Source organism: Brienomyrus brachyistius, chromosome 1, assembly GCF_023856365.1.
Source record: "Brienomyrus brachyistius isolate T26 chromosome 1, BBRACH_0.4, whole genome shotgun sequence".
NCBI lineage: Eukaryota > Metazoa > Chordata > Actinopteri > Osteoglossiformes > Mormyridae > Brienomyrus > Brienomyrus brachyistius.
In genome coordinates, this window is record NC_064533.1 from 55739517 (window position 1) to 55760987 (window position 21471).

General features: G+C 46.8%; 1 protein-coding gene across 1 annotated transcript; it reads left to right on the plus strand.

The window, feature by feature from the left end:
• The first annotated feature begins 16 nt into the window (after positions 1-16).
• LOC125711274 (serine/threonine kinase 11 interacting protein) lies at positions 17-19794 on the plus strand. The gene is made up of 26 exons (XM_048980451.1): positions 17-863; positions 2055-2122; positions 2369-2571; positions 2954-3028; positions 3273-3368; positions 3591-3698; positions 3867-3938; positions 4331-4460; positions 4666-4769; positions 5809-5898; positions 7174-7215; positions 7301-7471; positions 7557-7632; positions 8326-8709; positions 8806-9011; positions 9110-9220; positions 10338-10506; positions 11322-11482; positions 11702-11993; positions 12880-12992; positions 13538-13635; positions 15009-15190; positions 17157-17241; positions 17890-17975; positions 18082-18308; positions 18512-19794. Exons 2-26 carry the CDS (start codon positions 2056-2058, stop codon positions 18650-18652), a joined length of 3489 nt encoding a protein of 1162 aa, XP_048836408.1. The 5' UTR covers positions 17-863; position 2055; the 3' UTR covers positions 18653-19794.
• The last annotated feature ends 1677 nt before the right edge of the window (positions 19795-21471 follow it).

A 21471-nucleotide genomic window follows, 5' to 3' on the forward strand; every position in this document is an offset into this window, starting at 1 on the left:
CGTGGGAGTGTATATCTGTTCGGTGCTCTTAAATGAGGAAGGGAGGGGGGTGATCAGAAATACAGCCAGCTGTACAAATACTTCCTTATTAAAGGGGATCTTTAAATAAAATGTTACATTTAAAAACAATTAAGCGTATAAGAATTGTTAGAGAATGAAGGTACTGGATGTCTACAAAAAATGGAGGGAATAAGGTTATTGTTTTAGGTGCGACAATGAAACCATGCAGACAGCGGATGGTCAACCATGCAGCGTCACTCTTGTTTTAAGATCTGTCTGCAGATATGACTGACGCTGGTGTCATCACAAGGAATGTGCAGCACTGCCAATGCCTGCAGTTATTTTTTAATTTTAATTAAGGGAGACATTTAATCTGGGAATCTCAAATCATTGCGCATACATGTGAACATATAACAATAGTCCATGTTCGCTCTTTTGTTCTAATTAAGACATTTAGTTGATGTCCATTTAGCTTTACACGTTACATAGAATCAATGCAAAATATAATTAATGTGTGAAGCGTAGCATACCCTACTGCTATGCCTACAATGCCAGGAAATTTGTATGCTGAAAGAGAAATAGGAAAAGGGATCAGAAAAATTTTACTCTCTGGATGGGTCTCTAGTTCAACATATGAGTCGAGTGGTACGCACTACGACTTTTTAGCCCCTTTGCGGCCGCCGTAGAGTGAGGTGCTGCCTGATCACGTGATTAATAGTGTAGTACATGTCAATAATGGGAAAAAGACATGTGATGTCACCGAGTCATGGAGCCCGTCTTTAAAGTGCCAGTTTAGGAGAGCTGGGAACCTGCGGATTGTACTGTTTTCTTGCCGAGACTGCTGCCCTATGAAGGCGTGAAAGGTGCCTGACACCAAGTTTGCATGGCCGTTTGTTTCGTGGCTGTCGATGGTCGGGCTGCTCTACGTGTCATTGTTGTCTGCGCAACTTGGTGCCTCCTGATGCTTCATCTCAATTCATTTCCCCTAGCATTAAACTTCCGTGTGTCCGGTATCACACGTCGTGTTAATTGTCTTGTTAACGTTGTCGGAGGCTGCTCCATCCAAACATTTGCAATAGAGAATGCTTGTAGGGTTGTATTTCTTGTAAAACAGTTATCTTGTAGTCCCCCTTGTCATCTGTGCTGTTAAAATACAATTTCTGTCTGTGCACCCAACGCGTTACGTCTAATTCTCCGTTGTGGAAGTGGGGACGTCGGAAAGCTTCCTTTGCGAAACTAATTAACGTATTTTACTTCTTTTTATAAGTTACGAAAAAGCGAGTTATTTGTGTTTGTTTATGCATCAAACCATGATGCTTAAGTTCCTATCTGGTGTTATTTTTTTAAGCGCTATCCTGTTTTCCTGTTTAAATGCTTTTAACCTGATTCTAAACCTGTGTATAAACAGTTTTTCGTCAGATTTTGCTGCTTTATAAAGGGTGAAACTACCGTCATCACGAGTGAGGAAGTCAAGTTATCAACTTTGGAGAGAGATTAAACTGTACAGGCATGAGTAGCTGTGCGTCCAGGGCTGCTATTCCTGCAGCTTCACTGCATATCACGTGGGCAGTTTGATGGCTTTTCAGTACTGATAGAAGTCAGCAGATTTTAGCTTGTAAAACTTTACAAACTTTACATTGCATTACTCTGGTGTGTACACGTTCGGTTTCCGTTTTGAGCATTAAGTTCTCTTGCATTCGCCTGTCAAAAAAATAATATTTCTTTTTTCAGATCTTTGTCAAGGTCGTGAGAAATTAACTTTATTATTTGTCGCTGTCCATCAGTCTGAAATGCATAATTGAAACCTTTATTTAATACATCCCAATTTGCGGGGTGAACTTTAAATACATGATTTTAAAACTTAACCAACAGATCCTGCGGAATAGGGCGTCTTTAATGACCTGTTTAGTTATATTTTCCCTCTTACATTCTTTTGTGTTTGTACCAATACAGTATACATGTTAGACGGTTCATTTAATTTCGACTGGACTGGAAGTGAAAACGTGCATCATGGCCACGCAGTAAAATGTGAACGCTTTGCATTCTTTTGACAGGATGTCAGCTCCCCCTGGTGGCGAAGCCACACTTGTACAGAGTCTGGCGACACTGCTGAGGAACTCTGGTAACTCTTCATGTTCATTCATGTTGTACACCTTCTTCACTTCTTATTGGCCATCAGGCAGCATGACATTTTGGTCTCTCTTTTTCATGACCTGGCATATGGGCATCATTGGTTTGGATTGGTGGGTGGACATGTATGGGATGTCACAGGTTAAACTCCCTGTGAAAAGGTCCTGTGAAAAAAACCCTGCATTTTAACTTGTGTTTGTTACCCCCCCCCCCCCCCCCCCGTATCCTTATCACCAAGGCGACTCAGTGCTGGATGGGACCAGCACGCTAACGCTGAAAGCGACCCATCTGCAGCAGTTGACGCGTCTCTTCGAGCGCTACCTACTGTCACGGACACACCAGCATGGCTTCCTAGCCCTACCATCACACCCAGCCGACACCTCCTCCCTGTTGCAGCTGCAGCTCCTCTTCGACATCCTCCAGAAGACAGTTTCCCTCAAGGTGCGTGTATATTCGCCAAAGTTAGATATCCTTAACCTGCTTGTAGAAGCTTTTTAGCCAGCATACACATCTGTGCACATCCATCTGTTTATACAGATGAATATTTTAGTAAAACAATTAAGTTTCTCTATACTAAGGTACAGTAACTTCTGCAGCTTGTGAAAACTGTCCCAGCAATTCCAGTAAAACCATTCAAAGGTAGATCGTCACAGACTCCTGATTTATGGTAGTCGATCCTTGCTTTTGGGAGGGATTGTTGCCGTGTCACCATTGCTTCTCACAGGGGTTTGATGGGAATAGTGGTTTTTGAATAATTGCCTTGTAGGTGGACATGTTTAACTCTCTCTCTTTGTCCTTTGTCTTCTCTCTGGTCCAAACGCAGCTGATCCACCCTCCTGGCCCTAGGTTGCAGTCTGTGGTGAAGATCTTCCCCTTCAAATCCCTCAAATGCTTGGAGGTGAGGCCTCGGCCCAGCTGCAGGTGTTGAAAAGCACTAGGTTTCACTCTGTGCCTCGTGGAATCTCTAACATCAAAATCGGCTCTATTGTTAACTTTACGTGAAAGATGTTGGCCCGCTTCAGGTGCCTGTAGATGCGGAGACTGACACGCTTCCATTGTGCCTGGCCTAATAGCTGTTTGCATGCGTGCCCATGTGTGTGTGCGTACTCACACTCTAACACAGTGTATGTCTGATATCCCAGTTGAAGCGTGTGCCTCCGCACAGTCTGGAGGGCCTCAGAGCAGTGTACTCCCAATTGGAGGTCTTCATCTGCTCGAAGAGCATCAGCTCCCTGGAGGTAGGTCCACGCAGGCAGGGCATGTAGGCCTTCCCAGCTACTAATAATTTTACATAGCCTCAGCAGTGGTGAGACCTTCACTGTCGTCATCATTAGTGTAACACATCCAGCCTCTGCTCCGTCAGAGGATGCTTTGCAGGTTAGCGGATATTTCATCTGTCAGAGCTGTCTTCTGCTGCTGATAACGTTCTCATGTGTCTATGTGCGTGTTCGTGTCCCCAGGAGCTCCTCTCCCTCTGTGGAGGGGACCTCAGCTCTGCTATGCCCTGGTTGGAGCTGCACACTCTCAACTTCAGCTACAACTCCGTCGTAAACCTCGACGAATCTCTGGTAAGATCGACCCCCCCCGGGCTGTTAAGAGGTGTTCCTGAGCATCTGTCGGAACTCATCTTTACCCTGCCTGCCTTATGGTAGCTATGAGCTGCAAGCTGCTGCCAGGTCCTCCTTAATGCCACTGTGTGATGTGATGTCTTCATCTCACTCTGCTTTCCCATCCAGAGTTTGCTCAATGTTCTGAAGTCCCTGGACCTGAGCCACAACAAGATCCAGGACTGCAGTGAGTTCCTCCTGGTAAGCTCCTGCACCCCCTCTCATCCTCTGTCCCAGGAGTGTTTCTGTTAAATAGATAAGTGGTAATGACAGTGATGTCAGCACAGCATTCCTGTGAAAACTCCACCCCACTGTCAGCTTCTGGGCCGGGTGGGTCAGGAACCGACTACTGCTTCAAACCCCTGTGAAATGCTCACATCCCTCTGATCCTTGATGTCACACTGCGAAATGTGAAAATGAAAATTATTTAGGGCAAGACGTAAATAATTTTTCTGTTATTTCTTTATATATAACGTCACTGTACCCTCCTGAGATTCATAACAAATTCTCATTGTTAGCCACACTTCCTCCTGCTGGCAGGAAACCAAAATTTGCTTCTCATTATGTGATCATGGCTCTCCTTTATTCTGCAGCCTCTCAGTGAACTGGAGCACCTGAACCTGGGATACAACTTCCTGCAGAGAACGCCCTTGCTGGGTCTGGGTGGCCGTGCCCGGCTTGTCACACTAATCCTCAGGAACAATGAGCTGGAGACCATCAATGGTGAGGCTGCACCCCAGAACTATCACCAGGGGGAGTCGCCGTGTTATCACCACAGGTGGTCACGCCTCCTTGCAATTCAGCCTTTGTCGCTCCCTCCCCTGCTCTTTCCTGCTTTCATCATCTGTCCAGACCTCTCGCTTCATTCCACCTGGTGAAGTCACTTTCCCCTAAATCCATCCATCCATGTGACGCTGTTTATCTGCAGGGGTGGAGCAGCTCTCTAGTCTGCAGCATCTGGACCTGGCATACAACCTGCTGCTGGAGCACTCCCAGCTCGCACCCTTGTCACTCCTGCACTGCCTTAGCATGGTGAGCCTGTTGTAGCAGAATGGGGTACTGCGGCTGCAGATTTTCTCTTTTGTTTACACATTGGCGCACAAATATATGACATTGCTGTGATTAACCCTTTGGGGTCTAGGGGTAGAGAACACACTTTCACTGACTGGGGCATGGTCACACATTTCATTCAATATCATAAACTTAATTCATGGAAAATAAATTATTTTTTATATATTTATTTTGGCCTTAAACTCATCTTAATCTTAGTTTACTTTGTAAATATGTCAGATTTATGTGAAGTTTGTAATTTGACATCAAAGTATAGACATTGAAAAATGCAGTTTTGAACACTTGCAGAAACATTATAAAAGTACATAGTAAGCGATGGTGGCAGTTTGTTTTGATCCCAGATATCTGATCACCAAAGTCTTGGCTACATGAAGATGATTAAATGGTGTAGTTGCAACATTCAATTGGGTAAATAAATAAGAAAAACCAAACTCATGTCACAATTTCTGGCCTATCATTGAATATGTAGCAACTTTCATGTATATGCATGAGCCATTCACACCTGGCCACCCCCGCCCCAACTCTTCTCCCCCCCCCCCCCCCCCAGGGTGCTGATGGGGATGTATCTGGATCGCGTTTCACCGTTGTGTTGTTCATTAAATTACCGAGCGAATGTGATTTGAATACGCAGAAATGTGGCTGTTTAGAATGTGAATAGCGATCTTCAGGTGAGGGTGGCACTACACGCCCCCGATGCAGGTACAACAAAGTTGACATGGTTTACTTTTTTGCCGATTTAACCTAATTTTAAAAACTTGAATACTTCCGACAAATGACGTTTTGAAAAGAAGACAGATTATGGATTTAGTCAGCATTAGCATTTTTTTCATGTTTCTACAAGATTTCAGCGAGTTGTGAACTGAAATACACGAGAAAGATACGCGGCATCGCCGACGATGCTGTCGACTCCAGAAGGTTAACTGTCTGTATAGAGCGCATTTTCTGTGCCCAGCTGCTCAGAAAGGGTCCCTAACTGGATCCTGTTGTTTGTCTCCCTCAGCTCCAGCTTGAGGGGAACCCTCTGTACTTCCACAGAAGCCACAGGACTAGCACGGTGAAACACCTCTCCCCAAAGGCAGCCCTGAGCAAGGTAAGGGCCTGTCTCCTCCATCAGACCTCAAACTTTCACATTCCAGGCCAACAGGGGGCATAGTGGATGAGAAAGTGGACTGAATCGGGGGCCTACAATGAAACTTTGTGAGTGAAGTAATAATAGTAATAATTGATCATTTCCCCACAACGATCAATAAAGTCTTTTTATGCCTCCCCCAGCTTGCTCTCCCAAGGTGAGAGCAAGCTGGCCATGAAGGACAGCCACCTGTTGTGGTTGCCAGGGAACTGGAGGTCTAGGGGTAGGAAAGACACTTTCACAGACTGGGGTATGGTCACACATTTCATTCAATATCATAAACTTAACTCGTGGCAAATAAATTATTTCTTATATATTTCATTTGGCATTAAACTCATCTTAAACTTAGTGTACTTTGTAAATATGTCAGATTTATTTTTATTATTATTTATCCCAGATATCTGATCACCAAAGTCTTGGCTACATGAAGATGACTAAATGGTGTAATTACAACATTCAGCTGGATAAATAAATAAGAAAAACCTAACTCATGTCACAATTTCTGGCCTCCTTTCATTGAATATGTAGCAACTTTCATGTACATGTATGCATGAGCCCTTCACATCTGGCCACTCTTTATGGTGCTGATGGGGATGTATCTGGATCATGTTTCCCCGTTGCGTTGTTCGTCAAAATTTGTGAATGCGAATTGAATACGCAGAAATGCGGCTATTTAGAATGCAAATAGCGATCTTCAGCTGAGGGCGGTACTACACACCCCGATGCAGGTACAATAAAGAAAGGTGACATGCTTTACTCTTTTGCCTAATTTAAAAAAAATTTATATTTCCGACACTTGGCGTTTTGAAAGGAAGATAGATTACGGATTTAGTCAGTGTTTTTTTTTTTTTATGTTTCTACAATACGATTTCAATGAGTTATGAATTGAAATACACAAGAAAGATACGCGGCGTCGCCGATGATTTCCATCAACTTCAGAGGGTTAAGGACCTTGCTCAAGGACATAGACGTTCCAAAGCCCTAACCCTTCTGATCACAGGCACAGAGGCTTAACCTACTGAGCCACACACTATATTGTCCCTAGTCTGTTCACTGTCTGACTTCTACTTGTGTTTTAAAGTCTGAAATCATTGTGATCCTGGCTATGTGTGCTGACTTGGCTGGGGGTACAGTAACTGTTTCAGTAGGCAGGAATGTGCTGAAATGTGGTTGGCATGGCCCCTTGAAGTTGCTTTTGCATGGCCCACGATAACTTATTCTCTATCTCTTCTACAGCTCAAACTGGATGGCAGCCTCCTGACATCCTCTGAGCTGGCTGTGAGTATTGGGGAGTGAGGCATTGCTCTGAGATCAGCGTTGACACCTCATTGGCTCCAAAACTCAGAGTCATTCTTCTTTTAAGGTTCTGCCCAAGTCAGGGCAATTGATTGGACGATTGGGGCAGGCTATGCCTCCGGTTGCCATAGTGCCCGAGCGGGGGGCCACAGAAGTGTCCAGCGGAGGTGGGGACATGAGTGACAGTCTCTCTGTGAGTGAACCGGGGGTGACACGGTTAACAAAGAAGAAATCCAAGGTGAGCCCCCACTCCCGTGTCAGTGCTGCCACCTCCAGTTGGCTCCCTTGTACTTGGTGTTTAGGGGGCTGTTCTTGTGTTATAGAACAGGGTGCGTGTGAGGAGAGCCAGCATCTCTGAGCCAAGTGACACGGACCATGAGACCATGGTCATTGGGCATGGTGAGCAGTACTGCCCACGGATAGTAGGTGGCATATTGCCTAAAGGCTGGTTCATACTTATCTGCACAAACGCGACATTCACATATCCACTCTGCATATGCGTTCATGGAAACGTTCATACTTCTCTGGTCAAGCCACATACTTTGCACATGCACACAATGTGTTGTATTTATATTTTATATTATTATTATTATTATTATTATTATCAGTTATTATTCTGATATTCCCTGCACACATACCACAGCAGTGAGGTTTGTGCCCCTTTCTGTACATTTTACAAATTCAGAGAACTGGCTCTCAGGGCTGCCAACTTTATTCAATTGGCTGGTGTGAGATTTTCAATTTTATTACGTTGTAAATAGTCCGTAGGGTTTGCAAACTACCCCAACGCTCGTCAAAAGCATCTGTGTTGGTATTTAAAGTGGACCCTAGCGACTTTGAGACACAAATTTGGAGTGCAGTGGGTGTTTTGTCCATGGAGGCGCACAATGACATCAAATGCATCATAAAGAGTGGACGTGTCCCCTAGTATGCGTATGGAGAAGTATGAACCAGTCTTAAGAATAGTGATCAAATGACTGCAGCTTTAGCAGAGCTTCAATACTAACTTTTAGGCATTACAATTGTGCTATATGCTGCTGGTCAGTTGGATAAACACTGCAGTAATGATGTGGAAACTGTTTCATATCGCAGACATCGTGCTCCACCACCAGAAGGAAATTGAGAGGATGGACGTGTTCCGTGAGCAGCTGGGTGAAGACTGGCTGCGCTATCAGCACCACCTGGATGTGGAGCCAGTGAGGCAGACAGATCCAACCTCCGGGGCGCTGGCTGCTAATGGCCACTGTGTCCTCAAATCTACCCACATCACGAGCCATGCTGTAGTCCCCACTGACAGTCTCCCCACCCCCTTGCTCCATCCTGAGCCCAGAGAAACTGGGTCTGACCCTGAGACAGAGTCCACGCTTCAGTGGCCTGGCTGCAGCCCTGGGGATGGGGAGTCCACCCTGGACACCAGCCTGGGGGTCCCGACAGTTGCAGGTGTTGAGGCTGCCCCAGAGGAGGAGGAGCTTGGAGGTCAGGGTTCACTGCACACTCTGCCGAAGGTGCCATTAAGAAAAAGAGACTCACGGGTGTCACTGTTTTTGAGTTTAACCTCAGCCTGTTCCTCAGTGGACCAGTGTCTTCCCCTGCTGGTTGGAGTGATCCTGGACTCAGCAGAGGAGCCCGATGACAGGAAGTCGCCCGGCCCACTGTTCCTGCGGGTCAAACCAGGTCACCTGCTTGAGGTGGATATGCACAGCGGAGCTGTTCTGGTCCGGCTGGAGCTGGACAGCCTGAGGGAGGTGACCACCTCCGAGGCCGTGTGGGCGGACAAGGTCAGAGGTCATGCTGCTCTTATCCTCTGTGTTGACGTCATGTCCCTGCGGTAGGTAATAAATATCCCCTAACCCCCCCCCCCCCCCCCCCCCACTAGGTTGGAGAGCGCATGCTGCCCTCGCTGCACCTGAACTTCAGCTATATCAGCCGCACACGGCGTAAACGGCAGTATGTGCTGCTAGATGACGACCCCCAGGTGGCACTACAGGTGAGGACCTTGTACTTCTGCCAGACACCTCGGGGGCTTTTCCACCACACCAAGTACCGTATCTTTTGGTATGATACTTTCAGTACTTTCGCTTTTCTATTGCCTTCCGGTTGAGTACCAGCACCGAACTTGCCAAACCAGCTGGCATACTTCTTTGGTACTTGGGTACTTTGGGGAGGGTCTTGAAATGCTTTCTTTGTCGATTGGTGATGCAAATAGCCTGCTGCTGAAACACAATACAAACGCTGCCTTGAAAACAGAAAATGATAAATGAAGTTAAAAATAAAAAATGTAATTTGGTCGTAAGAACATATACAACGAATAGTACCAGATGGCATGACAAGAAATTAAAAAGTATTTTGTTGAATATACTTACATATAGTGTGCTGTCCTAGCAATGTGATTTTTTTGCAATAAATATTGGGGTATTTATAAAACAAAAAAGAGTTCATAAGTTTCTCCCAAATGCGTCTTCGAGTGTTTTAAATGGAAAGAATGAAAATGATTACAAGTGTCTTGGAGAAAGCATGCAGCACTCCTACAGAAGCAGCGGAGGTAAACGTTAAACTGATTTTTAAACATAAGAATCTATAGAAGGAATAATAATTGAAATTGCAGATTTTTAATGTCTGTACAGAATTGAAAGCAAGAAACTGGCTTATTTTAATATAGCTCACTAGTGACGTAAAATTGCATGTGCATAACACGCGATGTTGGTATTAATCACCAAGCCGTATAATATACTGCAGTCATTTATCAAAAATCAAAAAAGTCAGTACAAAATACCCATCTCGAGTTGGGATGTCATTTGGTACCGGTACCAATTTTTACACCAGTGGAAAACCAACACCTAGAAATACTGTACCAAAAGTATGGTACCTGGTGCGGTGGAAGAGCACCTCTTGTTGAGTGATCTGTTTCTCACCTGCCCCCACCCTCCAGTGCACTTTATCTGGAGTGAACTTCAGAAATTTCCATAAGGAAGTTTTGCTTGCCTTGTTTGCAGAATTGGGTCGAGACCCATAATTAAACCTTGGTATATTGGGTCATGTCTAGCTGGGCTTTGCCTGGGTTTCACCTGGCGCTGCTTAAAACTCATACCCTGACCCCTACACAGGCGCTGGTTGACATCCTGTCACATGTCGCTGAGGACAACGGGCGCCAGGCAGCGGGGCAGCTGTTGTGTACCCCCCTGCAGTGTCTGAGGTGTCAAGCTGAGTTCCTCCATCGGGGGTGTTGCCAGGACCAGGAGCTCAAAGACAAAGAAGCAGGACGCGACCTAGCTGGTGAGGAAGCAGAGCCAGGGGAGATGGGGGCACTGGGAGCAGGAGTGGAGAGTGTCAGGGAGTGGTGCATCTGGTGAAAAAACACTCAAACCCACAAATCCCTATGTGGTCTAGCCCAGTCTGCCCATTCAGACAGGCATTAACTATATGGTAATGTTCCTCTGTTAATGTGCCAAAGGTGCTACTATCCTAATCAGCCACCAGAGGGCACCGTTGTTTCCCCAACGTACCTTTGGATGACTTGCAGTGGTACGTGAATGGCTTCCTAACCACTGTCAATATGTGGTTATGATGACTGATCCTCTCCTGAAACACTCCCTCTTTTGCTTTCTCCTGTAATCTAAATCGTTCAAAGTGATTCAAGTTGTTTTCAGTAGATGAGTACGGAAGTGGAAACTGTGATTTGTGGTCTAACGAATGGTAACATGAGTTCCCTTCATGATGGCAAAGCAGGAATGTCTGGTGTGACGCCGGAATTTTGGCACAATTTCACATCTCAGCAACTACCCAAACCCAACAAGCCCAGACATGGCCCCTGTCTGAAGGTTCTGCGAAGAATCTGAATCGGTCACGCTGGCATCTGGGGACAGGTGGCTTCTGGAACAGCCTGACTGTGATGCTGAGTGCACATGCGTGCACATGTGTGGCTCTGTAATGACACAGTACTGTGCTTTGGCAGGCCATGTTTACAGAGAGCTCATTTTTCATTCTTAAAAACAGATAATTTCTATCAGACATGAAGCATAACTACAGGATATCTCCTGAGAGTTGAATCAGACAACTTCTGGCCTTGATGTAGTGTTTTCTCACCAAAGGATATGCCTTGGCCTGCCCAAAATGTGGCAGTGATCACGTGGTGCAGCGAGCTGTTTGGCAGGGACCCTCCACCAGCACTCCAGGCCCGTGCTTGAGCGAGACGGATGCTGCCGTCCCGAGCTTCACCTTTGAGGATGGGGCCATCGCCTCCAGCACTCTGGTAATGCTGCAGAGTTCTTCCTTTCAGGACATGTGAGGGTGACCACTGGGGATTTAAAGAGAATATCAGGTGTATTTTAGAAAGTCTAGCAGTTAAATGGACTAAAGAGGTAGTTTGGGGAGGTAGGTGGGGGGTGGGTTGAAGCATACCCTTCTGTTTTCTGTTAGTTTCTGTTCAGTTTAGTTTCATTCCTACTTAGCCACCCCTCAATGCTTGCAGAACCCAAAGGCTGAGGCCCTCGGCAGCCCCAGCCCCCCGGACAAAACGCAGGAGCAAACAGCAGAGGAGGCATCTCAGCTCACTGAGACATTCCTTACTGCCAGGAGCAGCACCTCCTGTCTGGGGTCAGAGGGGCTACAGGCCTTACACACCCCCAACAGATTGCATGTGGCAGTGGCCCCTCCCTCACCCCAGGGCAGGGAAGTGGACTTTGCGACCAGTTGGAGTTATAGCTACAGCACGCCCCGGCTCGCGCCAAACGCCACCCCCCTTGCTGAGGGGTCCAGCCCAGGTTGGTTCACCGAGGGTGAGGGCGTCCTCTGGCCTCAAACCATAGATCAGAATGTTAACTGGTTTCCCCTGAAAGCAGAAGAAACAGTCAAAGGTAACTTTTACCCCAAAGGGGTAGAATGAAGCCTCTTCTCCAATGTGCCCTGCATACCTTCAGGGGGCTTGGTCCCCCACTGATCTGTGTCACACTTTTGTACCTGGGGGTTCTGGTGTCATGCTGTCAGTCAGTCCAGCTGCTTCTGTTACCCTGAGTGGTGCTTTGGGCCCACAGGGCTTCCATATAGAAGCACCCCCCTGCTGGTGGTTTCACAGTCTGTCCTCAGATGCGAGGCACCTCTGATGTGGTCTGCCCATCTTTAATCGGGCAGAAGGCTCCTCCTCGCTCTGACATAGCTGGTCCTCTTTAATTTGCCGATTGTTTTACCACTGGAGAGGACCAGGACCCAGCGACCCTGTGGTGTTGTCACCCTGCATCATGTTGTGTCGTCTGCTAGGGACTCTTGCCCTTGCCAGGCTGAGGATTTTCCAGGCTCGTCTAAATAAATTCGTTTCCCCGTTTCTCCACTTCATGGCAAATTTTTGCCTGTGTTTTTTTTAGACTGCAAATTAACCGTCAGTAAAGTCTGTAAAAATATTACTGCCTGACATTTTAGTGCCACTTTTGCTCGTTAATTTGTGTTTTTGACGTCAAGCTGTTTTTTACATGGATGCCTGTAAGTTTATGGTGTTTGAGAAAGGGAGTCACTCCGGCCGTCTGCTCCGCATTAAGGCCCCGCGTTGGTCCCATAGGGCTAGAGTCACTGATTATGGCACATGCAGCTCCCTTAGGGGAGGAGTGTATCAGGGAAAACCTGCCCACATCAGTGGCTTCTGACTGAACCCTGCAGCCCAGATTGACCTGCTCTCTGAGGACTTTGAGGCTGTGGATCACCGACTGAAGCTCTACCTAGACATGGAGGTGTTTGAGGAGGATTCGGAGGAGCTACGCTGTTTCCTCAAGGCAAGGCAGTGTCGGCATGGCTTAAGGGGGCTCCTCACCCACTGTCCTCACATACTTCCCGAATGATTCACCATTCCCACCATTTATGCAAGGAGATCTTTGAACAGGGTGGTACCTTGTGCTCAATGCTGTAGTCCCTTCTGGGATTTCACCAGTATGTCCTTAACCAGGCTGCCCATCCCTGTTCCTGGAGATCTACCATCCTGCAGAGCTTAGATGCAGCCCTAAATTAACCCACCTGGACAGTTAATCAGTAATATCTCGGTACATACTGTAGCTGACTCTAATACTGAGATCCCCATTGTTAACACCTATGTCTATTTTTATTTACTGCATATACTCTTTTCTTTTTAATTAGCAAAATTTAAGTCAAAATGGTAATTTCAAGGTTACAGTAGAAGGGTCCTTCCTAGGCAGTAATGAATGCTGTGTTTTCTAGTTCCCAAGCTGGGAGGTTAACCACAGAAGCTGCTGCTCACATCTGGCTCCTCTGGAGTTTACCTGGTTGCCCCCCAACCATAACCTCCTACCACCTCCCCCCCCAGATGTCGGTGGTGAGGTCTGGTCAGGCCGAGGAGTTTGCATCCCTCCTGGTGGTGTCGGACCAACGCTTCTACTTCCTGGAGATCACCTCAGAAATGCAGTGAGTCTCTCCGCCTTTCGCACATGGAAACATGAGGAGTGCTGGCAGACCACAGGGATGCTTTTGCGACAGGTTCCATGATCACTAGAGCACAACGCCCACAATGTTTCTGGATCAGGATGGAGACCTGGTTAAATCACAAGCGCAGAAGCCTGCTGCTTGCCTGATTTGTCGCGTGTCGAAACACATTCCTTAATCCTGCTCAGCTGGTTGGTGACGAGTCTGACAAAAAAAAAGTATAGAACTGTAAGCGATCACTGTCGCACGTTGAAACATGTCCACATTCAGCGGCATGTCGAAACTGCCCCCACTTTCACAACATCTGTGCAGCCTGTTCTCCGCTTCCTCTTCCTGTGTAACTTTTAATAAAGACACTTTTCAGTCATTTCTGCCATCAGTGACACCCTCCTTGGAGATCTCGTCTCACTGTCTGTCTGCCAGCCTGCCTGTTTGTCCTGTTTTTTGGAATGGTTTTAGTGCTGTTGAAACCGTCATAAACAGGATAGAATAGAATAATAGAATAGAATACTTCTTTAATGTCTATCAAATTTACATCAGATGGAAATTCATCTTTGACAGTGACGAATTCAGCACACAATACAAGCAACACTATACACAATAAACATATGTAAGTGCAACTAAATATAAGTAGAATATGTTATAAAATCATTCCAGTTTACTCCAAGTGAGAGATTTAACATAAATAATACATTTAAAACAAAATATATAAGATACCAATATAATAAAACTAGCTGCTAATTAAATTATCTAAGAAAAATAGTCTTTGTTAAGTATGGTTACAGCTGATGGAATAAATGACAGTTTGTAGCCTTTTTTCCTGACTAATGGGACTACAAGTCCCCTGCCTGATGGCGACAACTGTCAGGCACAATGAAGTGGATGAGTAAAATCTTGATAGACTTCTTGTGCCTTTTTTGTCAAAATCTGTGAGTACAGGTGCGAGAGTTGATGTTGTTTATGTCCCAAACATACACAATATCACAGCCGAGGGTCAGCACTCGCGCATGTGCCCCATCACGATCACTCATCACCCTAGGATGTTTTGGGTGAAGTCTATACATACACAGTGAAGCGGTCCTTTTCCTTATTAAAGGCTTTGCACTGGACATTTTGCTTCAATGAAAGAATGTGTTGATGTTACTTTTCAGCCTGGTTGTGATCTGGAGTCTTACAGCCTGTGCTACCTTATTCAGTCTAACATGTTCTTCCATGACCTGAAGTGAAACACTGCTTTATTTATCTCAACAAGCCTCCTTTACCCAGAGACAGCGCTGTGAATGTCAGCCTCAAACAAGCCAAAGAACGGCCCAGCGGGCCAGCGTGTCCTGACCCCTGTCCTCCCCCCTTTGCAGAGGCCAACCGTCTGATTGGCTGAAGAAGAGGGAGCACCACCGTGTGGCCGATCTCTGCTACCTGGAGGTGGGCCTGGGCTCTCAGAGCTTGCACATGCAGTTCGAGGATGGTGGTCCCGCATCCTACACTCTGCTAGTGCGCCATAACACACGCTGCAAGCGGTTCTTCAACCTCCTCACAGGTATGCCGGACCGTTGCCCACATTCACCGAGAGCATGTCACCAACACAGCCCTTTTCTCACCTGCATGGTACACGTGCATAAGCCCCCCTCCCCCCCGTCTTTCCATGATTGCCTCTGGCTGCCCTGTGCAGCTCTGTCTGTTCAGGCTTGCCCGAGCAACATGTTTGGGAACACCCACATCACCCTGGGAGCCTCCCGGAGCCTCCCACCCCTTGGTGCAACTCTGGGCCCCAGATCTGGGGCCGGGGTGGGGGTTAAATAGGGCCTGGCGAGAGCCTGTCAACCACAGTGGGCTTGGCCTGTCTGGGGCGTTCTGCCAGCTCAAGGGTGTGTGGTCTCAGCCATTTATGGTCTATATGGCCTCTCTCTCCTGGGTCAAACTGTTCTGGTCTGTGGGACGTGGAGCGCCAACGGAGTCCCGTAACCAGACTGCCTTGGGATGAGCTGCCTTCTGGCGTGTTTTGGATCCACTTTTGTTTGTAACTGATTTGAGGCCTTTGGCTCTCTGCTTCATACCACAGAGCATGTTCCTCTAGCAGAGCAATGTCCAGGGAGTGCAGCTGGCCCTGCCTCTCAGGGTTTCACACAAATATCCACTGGGCTTTTGTGCCGTCGGCCTCTGCAGCGTGCCATAAACAGTGGGCTGTCTGTGTTGGAACTCAGATCTCAGATGCCTGCTTCGTCTTGCCTGGTGCTACCTCTGCCCCCAGGATCTGTTTTGTAGCCTTGAAGGAGCATACTTACTCAGTTCTCTTATTATTGAGTGGCTGCTCTGCTGCTTGTCTCTTCCTGGGAAGAACCGGCAGTCAGTATCACCGTAGCTAAACATCTCCCCCTGGCTGCACTGGTTTTACGCAACGCAGAACAGATGTTGGCCACCCCACCCCCCCCGGTCCTGCTGTTTGCCAGCACTACAGTCACAGGCCAGAAGGGGGTGGGGTCTGCACCCTCTCCGGGCTTCAGCTGCACACCTCAGAGGGGTATCTGCTAGATCTGGATTTCATTTCCTCTTGTAAGAGGGCGGTGGTACACAGTTGAACCGCTGACCCTGCCCCCTCAGATGCTCTGATCTCCACATAGATCTGCTTGGTGTCAGAGAGCGTTCAGGTGTTTATGAATCCAAGATGGACTCGTACTGCATCACTTAATAAAAAGAGCCTGTGCTGGCCCAAAACCACCAGTGGGGGTTTGGGGGGGGTGCATTCTGAGACTATCTGCTTCACCATGATGGGGTTCACATCTGGGGAGGCTTGGGTTTCAGGGAAGGAGAACAAGCTCAGGTTTATTGAGACGGTGTCCTTTACCTGAGCCCGAGAAACGTGTGATATCCACAAGGTCTGTGCTTGGGATGGGGTTACTGTCCTTTTCGCTGTAACAGGGATGGTCGACTCAATACGTGACCCAGCTGTCATGAAAGAAATTTACCAGGAAAGTTTCCATTAGGTGTGAGTTTGTTGAAACTCAGAACTCTGTAATTTCAGTCTGCGTGGCTGGGGAGCTGTGGAGATGCTTAGTCTCGTTATGTTCCCGTTGTACTTGGACTCTGGGGTGTAAATAACAGTCCCAGATGTCAACTCTTGCCCATGTTCAGTCTAGACTCTTCTCTTCAGGTCATGAAACCACCTCTGGATATTATTTATTACACGTGGTTTTGACTCAACGTTTCTTGCAACAGTGCCCCCCGGAGCTCTCCGTGAGCCTGTTTAGTTCTGGGAAAGCCTGCCATTGGATGGAAGTCTGTTTGTTTTCCATGATGGCGCATCGCTACTGCAGTGATTGAATAAGCAGATGGTGCGGATGACTTTGTCTACCATCATGACATTGGCGGCACTGCTGTCATGAATCTGCTCATTTTAGCTTATTTTAACATCCTTATAAATGTAGAATTTTTGCAAACACTGAAAAATGCCTGAGGATATGTTTTAATAATATGTAATAAACACCCCCCCCCCTCTACTCCATCAGGTATGGCACGGGAGTTGGCCTCCAAGTGTGACAGCCATCTGCGCTCCATCTCCACATCGCGACTGCACCCCAAGCACCCCCTCTGGTATGTCCAGCCCGGCCCCCTCTGTTCTGTGTGTCGCATGTTGCCCTCTGATCTGTTATTTCGAGGGATGGTCACACAGCTATACGAGTGTCTGTCAGGTGACTGCCTAGCTCTGGAACTTTTTACGGTTAAAGATAAACACTGACGTTGGAGAGGTCGTGGGGAACATTGGAAGCAGCTAAGCATGCCCAGAGGGCCCAGCAAGCCACTATTTAATTTCTCTCATGGCTGGTGTCTCCAACCAGATCCAAACCCCTTTTCAGCTCTAATTAGGGCCTGGCCACACTGTTCAGCTCCAGGACCTGCAGGAATGACTAGACCAGTGTCCTCGTCATCTCTCCGTATGGTCCCCATTGTGCCCTTGGTGTGAGAGTGGGTGGGTAGGGATATTGGGGGAAATGCAGTGATTTAAAAAGGGAAAAGTTCAGCAATAAAGATTATATCATGAGTCGGGTAGATTGAGCCCTTCTCTGTTTCCATTTCTGATAGCAATCACCTTATGGCTGTGTGTTTCCCTCCTTTAAACAAAATAAACCACACCTGACTTGCGTATGGCAGCTCAGCTTAAACTGATGACAGGAAAACCAAGAACAAATAGCATTGTCGTGTAGTATGATGATGGATGTGGTGCCCCCTCCCCCCTCCCAGGCCTCTGGTGTGCGACACCAGCCCCCCTGATGGTGTGGAAGATTTCCAGCTGCACTTCTTCTACCTGCTGGCCTTTGTGCAACGAGGTATTGACCTACCGTGAAATTCAGTGTGAAACATCATGTCAAACTGTGCCAAATCAAACTTTTTGGTGTGTTTTTTTTTTTTTTTTTTTTTTTTTTAACCTCCAAGACGGCCATTTTACCCCAGTGACAGTGCTGGCCACTCAGGAAACTCTCTACCTGCTGAAGGAAGACCACCAATGGAGCAAGAGCTTGCCTAGCTCCTCATCCAATGAGATGACACCATTCCATGGAGACAAGATCACAGTTCAGGAGAGTCAGCCAATCAGCTGTGTCAGCTCCATCCATCTGTTCTCCTGTGACCCTTTCCACATTGACATCAACCTTTATGATGAGGTGGGTCTATTATTCTCAAAGTGTAAGAAACCTTGCTGAACCATTCACTGCATTTAGAAGATGAGCAAAAGACATGGAACAGTTCCGATAAAATTATATGCTAACCCCTTAGGGCTTAGACAGGAAGTGTCAGTGTGAGGTGCGACAGCCCTGGCCTCTTGTCCTTCTGCTTCTTCTCTGACCCACGACATCTGCTTGCCTAGATGCTGCAGGTAGAGAAGACATGGGCTCTGAAGACTGAGAGCGAGGACCTGGCCCAGGGCCTGGTGGACTGGGTCAAGGCCCACTGGGAAGCCATGTTCGGGGTCAAGCTGATCACGAGCATCATAGAGTCCGGAATATGACACACCACTGCTTCCAACCCAGAATAATGGCTGGACCAGAGGGTTCATGTGTTCATGTGATGCCTCCAAAGGGAAAAGCTCTTTTGATTCTTCTAAGATTATCCAGCGTGCCCTCTTCTGCCCCCCCCCCCCCCTCCAGGCCTCTGGGAAGCCCAGGCCTCCAAAGATCTCCTCACTTTGTGCTCCCTCCTGCTTCTCATTTTATTTTTATATTTTTTTCTAATGTTTAAAAAATGTGGCACAAATGATGGAAAGTTTTTTTTTTTTTTTTTGGTAGATTTGTAATGGTTACACTGTGCAGAGGGGGGGGAATGTCTTTGTTTATATGTCAGACTCCAATCAGAGCTGTGCCGAATTTGCTGACTCTTTTTTAGTGATCAGAGGTATGTGTGAGGCTTGCTTTTCCAGCAGACAGCTCACTCAGAGGTCCAAGAGCAGTTCCCTGTCCAGCACAAGGCCCCACAGTCCACTGGGCAGGCTTAAGTCTTAACTATCCAAATATACTTCCTCGGCTGAGCGTGAGGGTCAGAGACTCGTAAAAGGGCAGTGAAACAAATATTTGTTTTTGTGGTTATCTTGTACACAGATGACAGCAGCAAAAAAGAAACACATTAGCATGTAAAAATAAAGTTCCTGTTGTGGTGTGCTGGGGATGTGGCTGGGGAGCCGCATACAGCTCGTGTCAGGATGCCAGGTTGGGATGGGCACTGTGGGCAATGGCTGGCAGTTCAACTCGCCACCCTCTCAAACTGAGGATCTACTGGAAGTTACAAAATGCATCATGTTTAGTGTAAGAGTGGAGGCCATATGGAGCGTGCTGCTCTGAGCCGTGGAGTCCCATCCGATAGCCGGATTCCACAGGAGTGAGTCAGGGGGCAGGGCCTTCACCCTTAACCCTGGGTCACAGGACACTGTAGATGGTGAATGGATGAGTTTCGGAAATGCAAGATTATAATGGCTATTTATTCTACCATGTGTGTCATCTGCGTCATTGTTGTCTGTAAGCTGATGTGTGGGGAAAGGTGCAGATTTTATTTAAGAAGGAAATCCATTGTTCTCATTCTACATGATGCTGTTGTGTGACTTGTAATGTAAAAATGGACGCAGTGCTCTTTGGTCAGTAAAATAAAATGTAAACATGCCATTGCAAGTCTCGGCTTCTTTTTGGGATGGGCTGGCTGGCTCCTGCCCCACAGATGGGATTTATTAGATGGTCTGCTTAAAGCCCGGATCAGGGCCGGATCCACTCTCACCTTCCTTGCTTCCCGAGGAGTGAATGATGCATTCTGCGGTGCTCTTTGTAACATGCTCATGCAGGAGCACACTTTCTTCAGATAGCTCAGTGCATAATGAACAGGCTCTTCCTGTTCCTGGAGGCTTTGTGCTGTGGTGCATCACAATGTGGGAAGGGCCACACACCCCATCCTCCTGACCATGCGGAGGAGGCATGATGACACGGCAGCCTTGGTCGACTGACTCATTCATCCCAGCTCGAGGATGCCATCTCATGTGCTTGGAGTGCTCTGTGGACTGTGAGTGCTCTGTTCCTGTGAACATACAAACACGCATGCGCTTGAGTCACTCCAGTCCTTCACTGATCTCTGCTGTAAATCTCCCAGCCTGATATAAAGCAATTATTACCACATGCTTATGTATACTTGTTGGGATAGTGCTGCTTTTAAGTGTGTCCTGTGCAAGGCCATGGGAAGGAGACCTGTGGATAAATAGGTGTGTGTGTGTGTGTGTGTGTGTGTGTGTGTGTGTGTGTGTGTGTGTGTGTTATATTACACCGTGCAGACCAAATATCCCCCACAATGTAATAAAAACCTGTTCTTTTGATGGCGTGAAGACCGTTTTTCAGGTACCCACAAAAATATGCGAATGCAATCAAAAAACTAAAAATGCCAAAACTTTCATGTTTTGTTTATTAAGTTATGATTAAGGTTAGGGCTGGGTAGGGGTTAAGGTTGTCATGTTGGGATTAGATTTTCCCCCATAGGAATGAATGGAGAATCCCTACAAAGATATAATTACAAACCTGTATGTGTGTGTGCGCTCACGTCATTGCAACACGCAGGTACTCGCACATGGTAACAGGGTTTTGCGAAATAATATCTCTTATATTCCCGTAGTTACATTTTCTGTTCTGGCTGAATACTGTGTACTTGTGTAATTCTCCAGAAGAATGGAGAACATTCTTGTCCAGCCTGGCCGAAGCCTGAAGGTCCAGGTAATTGTCAGTAAGCAGTAGCAGTAGTAAGGATGATAAGCAAAACTGCATCCATGCACGCACACACACACATGATGAAAGACACCAGTATTTCATTCAGGGCGAAAAGGCATCTCGTGGCACATGGTAAGAGAAGGCAGAGGACATTTTAAAAAGGAGAGAAAAGGCACCATGTAAAGCTGGACCACAAGTGGTCAGAGGAGCAGTGAATGCCAGGAGGATGTCAGTGACTCACCAGATCTTCCTGATTTGTTCTCCTCTGGACCCGTGATCAATGGGAGACCAAATATCATTTGCTTTCTTCATAGGCCAAACCTCAAACATCTCGTCTGGGCCACATAAAAAGGTCTCCAGGACCTTTTTCAAACTAAAGTCAGTATTTCCGGAATGAGTAGCTTTTCCAAACCAACATGACAGATTTTTTTTTATCTTAAAAATGGAAAAGCACTTTAAACTTCCACACTGTTTATAGTATGACTGCATCAGCTGCTCCCTTGAAGTAGTTAATTAAAAAAAAAAACACTTTGAGAGGGAAATTCAAAAGCTGCTGGATGTGTTTAGTGTTAGAAGTATTAAATATGAAACCTAT